At 41.8% G+C, this 6,000-nt stretch overlaps 1 protein-coding gene across 1 annotated transcript in view; it reads left to right on the forward strand.

Annotated features, from left to right (window-relative positions):
- The window catches only part of LOC103506316, a 41,139-nt gene that overhangs the window by 27,506 nt on the left and 7,633 nt on the right, over nt 1-6,000 (forward strand). Inside the window, exons 2-3 of the mRNA XM_008470706.3 lie at nt 2,357-2,879; nt 3,134-3,290. Coding sequence (XP_008468928.1) covers nt 2,357-2,879; nt 3,134-3,290 — 680 coding nt within the window. The remainder of the gene's footprint in view (nt 1-2,356; nt 2,880-3,133; nt 3,291-6,000) is intronic.

The following is a 6,000-nucleotide window of genomic DNA, read 5'->3' on the forward strand; positions in this document are numbered from 1 at the left end:
TTACTTGTTTTTTTTTTTTTTTTTTTTTTTTTAAAAAAAAAAATGAGTGTGTTAGGGAACTAGACTTCAAACTCTAGGTGTACGCACGGAAATTGTGAGTGTGTTCGGGAACTTCGAACTGAGAGTATGCGCAGAGAAATCAAAGAAGTGTCCTGACGGGGGAGTACGAAACGTAGACAAACAGTCAAGATCTGACAAACGGTTCAGGAGTTATGGTGATAGAAATTAGGATAAACTAACTGCAAATACAAAATCTTCAAATATACCATAAAATGAGGCTTCTGGTCCTAAACTGACAAATGGATGATATTTTATGTAGTCTAAGGCGTCTAAGCAAAACACTACTTAGATTTATTTGAGGTCCAACAGCTAACCACGCGCAACGTTGCTTAACTTCATTGATCTATAATTCATCACTTCAAGTATTTTTCCATTCGCCTACCCGGCCGAGTGATTCATTGGCCTCACAGTTCTGGTGATAGTGATGGTGATAAGATTTCTCTGTTCGAGTGTGTTAGGGAACTAGACTTCAAACTCTAGGTGTACGCACGGATGACGGAAATTGTGAGTGTGTTAGGGAACTTCGAACTGAGGGTATGCGCAGAGAAATCAGAGAAGTGTCCTGACGGGGGAGTACGAAACGTAGACAAACAAACAGTCAAGATCTGACAAACGGTTCAGGAGTTATGGTGATAGAAATTAGGATAAACTAACTGCAAATACGAAATCTTCAAATATACCATACTTAAAATCAGGCTAAATGGTTCAGGAGTTATGGTGATATATTTTATGTAGTCTACTTCAGGCGTCTAAGCAAAACACTACTTAGATTTATTTGAGGCCCAACAGCTAACCACGCACAACGTTGCTTAACTTCATTGATCTATAATTCATCACTTCGTCAAGTATTTTTCCATTCGCCTACCCGGCCGAGTGATTCATTGGCCTCACAGTTCTGGTGATAGTGATGGTGATAAGATTTCTCTGTTTGGAATATATCAGAGGTCATCTCGAAGTGATGCATGTTAAACTCGTTGCTCGCAGCGGTTCTATTGTTACGAGGTCCATGTGTTGTTTTCGTGAATTTGTTTACGATTAGGAGTATAGGATGGCGGGGTGGGGTTGCTCGCAGCGGTTCTATTGTTACGAGGTCCATGTGTTGTTTTCGTGAATTTGTTTACGATTAGGAGTATAGGATGGCGGGGTGGGGATTGCTAGCCTTGTCCGATCCGCATTAATAGGTTTCTGATGTTCCGTCGGCATGTGGCAATGTTGTTGTTGACATCGACCGACAGTGGTGGAGTTTGGATATCTGAGAGTGGCATTCCGGATGTAGTTGTAGCGTTGTAGCTGTGCCGAGGAGGGTTGATGGTCCCTATCCAAGATTACTTGCCCCGTCCCGAACCACAGTCAACCATCAGGAGGATTTGTGCTTTTCCTTTGAAGCATGATAAACTCTTAACCTCCAGCTAGCCAGGATGGTTAGGGTTTGGCTGCTCTGATCCCGGATGGGTAGTGAACTTAAAGGGACCTCTGGTTCAACACGTAAGGAAACTTCTGGTGCGAATATAAAGAGCGACCTTGAAAAAATAATAATCCACAATCAAAACCTTGGACGCTGGAAGTTGTACCTTACTTAAAGTAATATAAATGCTGTTCTGAGGTACAAACTTTCTTCCCTTTCTATCTACCTATCGATATGAAGAAGCTCAAAATTAAAGGTATGCCAAAACCAAAATTCACATAGTGTGTGCACGCCCCTTCATTTAGACCAGGTCTACCTGATAGTGTGTGTGCTCATCAGGTATCAGGTAGGCCTGACAGACGGACCTTTTCAGCCGTACCTGTCAGGTCTACCTGATAGTGAGTGGCTGGCCTTAGAATCTAGATGTATTTCAATATCGAGCAAGTACGGAATACACTTAACTTTTCAAGTACACAACAGAAGCACTCATTTCTTCGTCATCCTCGTTATCGTTTATCATAGCAGCAAACAAGCGTCATAAACACAATGAAAACCTTGATGCATCATATCTAAATATAGACGAACACGTGAGTCCACCACATGATGAAATCACGTCATGAGGTGAGTTCGGGCCAGAATTTCCAAATATTTTCTCGAATATCACGTTATCACGCGTTGACGAGATATATGGCGGAGTGCGAGTGATGAGACGAATCTGGATCTGGAGGTTAGTGATTCAAGTCTAACTCAAGACATAAAGTTTAGCGTAGTGTATTAAGCGAGGAACAACATTTGTGACAAATATACATATTTTATGTTCAACACAATCAAAATTCCTTTTATTTACACTTGCCTGATCTGTCCCCTGTTTGTGTCTTGACTGTGTTGCAGAAGAGTTCTCATCGAGCGAGGACAAGCCCTCGTCATGCTACACAAACGGCGTGTCCGGGTCCAACCTGGGCAGCGTCATCACCACCCTCTCCCCGGACCCAGCCGCTCACCCTCTGTCACACCTGCACCATTCCTTGCCTACCACGACCATCATCAATACCACCAACCACATCACCTTCACCAACGGACTGCCCAGCAGTTTGCTCCACAGGCCGCTCGAACGGAAAGAGGAACTCCTTCTTACGACGACGTCGAACGGGGCGCACTTTGTCGAAAGCGTTAGCAACGTCCAGCAACCGGTGATTTCCACGCCGGTGACACACCCCGCCGCCGTCATGCAGCGGCATTACACACTACATATCGAGGATGAGATGATGGGAAGCAGGGAGGTGGTAGCCAGTTTGAGTGGAGAGACGAGGCTGGTAGCACACAACAACTATACGAGCAACAGCCATGCGGTGGCCCTCAGCACGAGTCCGAATAACCTGACGCAGAATGATATGATCAAGAAACGGTCTGGCATGTAAGTTAAACCTTTCTTTATGGCTTTCTTTTGGCAGGGTTCTCCTGAAGGAGCTCTTAGGCCCAACTAGTTTTCTGGTAGTAGTAAAGTTTCAATGATGATGGAATTTGAATTGGACATTTGTTGACTTGAACTTTCCTGTTATTTTGACTTAACTGTTTAGGTGTGCAGATTTATTGGTATTTACAGTTTTAACATTCTTTGGAATTTCCTTGGAATTGGAACCTTATTGGAATTTCCTTTTGACTTTGCAGTTCGGGCATCCGTGAAGTTCACAACAAGCTGGAGAAGAATCGGCGCGCGCATCTCAAGGAGTGTTTCGAAATTCTCAAACGTCAAGTTCCTCCCGCTCAGGAAGAGAAGAAATCTTCCAACCTGAGCATCCTACATAGTGCTATTCGATATATCCAGGTAAGATAAATAACTAAATCAAATTAATATAGAATCTGACCCTCAGTTTTAAAACAGCAATTTAAAACTACTCCTGAAAGTTTGAAGAGTTTGTTCCTCCGGCTCTGGAAGAGAAGAAATCTTCTAACCTGAGCATCCTCCATATTGCTATTCGATATATTGAGGTAAGATAAAGGCCCGTTCTCATTTTTGTTGTGAGTTTCACACGATTTTGTTTTCCGAATGCCAATGTAATTTAAATAAGAGCCTTAAAGTATTTTATCCTGAACGCATAATGTTCGTTCACGGAACGGCTGGCCTTCTCTCCTCCCTGTCTTCATTCTCTCTTCGATTTCGGCACGATAAGACCTTAGCTTGGCAGTTACAGTTCCCTCTATCAAACCTCTAAAAAAAGGATCCCCGGTACGAAGATCTAACACGTTTGGATTATTTTGTCTGCTATCTTCTACACCAGAGATTTGAATGCTGAACAAATCGGACCAACCGGCAACCCATTTGAGAGTCCTGGCAGAAAATTAAAAAAAAAAAAAAATATATTTCCGTTGACCTCATTTTGTTCGTTGCATCATGAGAAGGCCAACTTTTTTCCTTATTCCGTCGCTTCGTGTAATAGGCAGGTAATTGAACATTATGAATACTTATAAATGTGATTAGGCATGTCTAGAATGCTAGAGATGTTAGTGGAAGGGAGTGCGCCCGGCTTTCCTTGAGCAGTCCAAACAAAGTCTTTGTTCAAAAAATGAAATAAAATAATAATAAACAATTTATTATTATTCAATTCTAGTAAGAAATCATCTTTTCGTTACTTTTTTTAGGAATACATAAATCATTACGAATACTGAATACCATCGGCATAAAAAAAGTATCATTGTGGGAGGAAGCACTGTGCAATGTACCTTCCTCCTTTAAAGATATTCTACCGTTGAACCTTTGACACGTTTGGCAACGTAGCCTACTTTTTAGATGAATCCTTGCTGCCATATTCAAATGGATGAACCATAGGCATGTCTAGAATGCTAGAGATATTAGTGGAAGGTAGTGCGCCAGGCCAAGTATGTTCCTTAGGCCGGGAGCCATAAAGTGAGTTTAAATTAAACTCGGTTTACATTTAACTCTCGGATTAAGCAATCTGATTAGTTGATTTAAAAAAAATCGTCAGGCCAAGTGAAATACTAATAGGTAGGTACTTGAACATTGTGAATACTTATACATGTGATGAGGCATGTCTAGAATTCTAGAGATGTAAGTGGACGGTAGTGCGCCAGGCCAAGTTCCGAAGAAGTTTTTCTCACCCTCATAGATCGACTTCCCCTGAAGATGAGATAAAGATAAACTCTTTGAAATTCGGTGTTTCGGTACACAAATTTTACTGAAATAAAGTAATGGATCTCTAAAGTTAAACAATCTTGCGCGTGGTTGGTATCCGGATGGGTGACCCTCTAAGCCATCACGTGTTGCTGGCTTTTTCCTAGCCCCACTCAGACTGCTGGTAGAGGTTAATGCGAGGATTGTGAGGAGGCGTTTAGCTTGTCGCCAAATGGAGGGTGAAAGCCCCGTCACTGAAGACCTTAACACATATTCATTGACGTCAACGTTTAAACCCATTTAAAATAAAAATAACTACAGTACTGAATAAATAACGACGAACATTATACCATCAGGATAAAATCCGCCCCGGGCGGGAATCGAACCCGCGGCCTAGCGCTTACAAGGCAGACGCGCCACCAACCAAGCTAACTAGGCTGGCGCGATTACAAAATCTCCCACTGAAGAAATCTCCCTCAAAATGAGCTCTAACAAAATTGTACCAACTAAGCTGACTAGGCTGGCTATTAATTATCTTGATTTCAACCCTACTGTTTACCATCTTCCTCCGGACAAAGTCAACTAAGCAAGGTCTTATATTGACAAATTGACATTTTTTGGGTACCTAACACATTTTCTGTCGAACCAGTAGGCTAGGTATTATGTATAATTTCTGGTGTTCTCGTGTTGACCCAGCAGCCCATGGGAAAAGTATTTTCTCTTTTCTCGCTCATATCTAGTTTACCTACCCTTCTATCTAACTGAAGCCTTTTCCTCAGTTTAAGCCTGTCTAAAAGAGAGGTTTGTTCCGAGAACGAACCTTAAAGGATAAAGTCCGCCCCGGGCGGGAATCGTACCCTAGGGTTTACAAGGCAGGCGCGCTACCCTCCAAGCTAACCAGGCAGGCTAGAACAAACCTTATCATTTAGGATAAAATTCGCCTCGTGGGTTATTCGAAAACTGGGACTTTTTATTCAAATTTGGCCCGGACTAAGGGGGTTAGCCGTTCCAAGGACGAACATTATCCCATCAGGATAAAATCCGGCTAACCAGGCAGGCTAGAGCAAACCTTATCATTTAGGATAAAATTCGCCTCGTGGGTTATTCGAAAACTGGGACTTTTTATTCAAATTTGGCCCGGACTAAGGGGGTCTTCATTTTGCCATCCTGTATACAAAACACAGTGATAACAATTGATTAGAGAGAGAGAGTTAGTTACCTCTGACTCATCCGTGTATACTTGACTATTAATGTGCGAAAAAAAGTGACATATCGTCTGCCGCCATGTTGCTTTTTTTATTAAAAAAAAAAAAAAAAAAAAAAAAAAATATCTTGGTTTTTTTTTTACGATCTACACCCACAGAAAAGGCAGTAGGGTAATTTTTTTTTTTTTTTTTTTTTTTTT

The sequence above is a fragment of the Diaphorina citri genome, unplaced genomic scaffold (genome assembly GCF_000475195.1).
Source record: "Diaphorina citri unplaced genomic scaffold, Diaci psyllid genome assembly version 1.1 scaffold227, whole genome shotgun sequence".
NCBI classification, from domain to species: Eukaryota; Metazoa; Arthropoda; class Insecta; order Hemiptera; family Psyllidae; genus Diaphorina; species Diaphorina citri.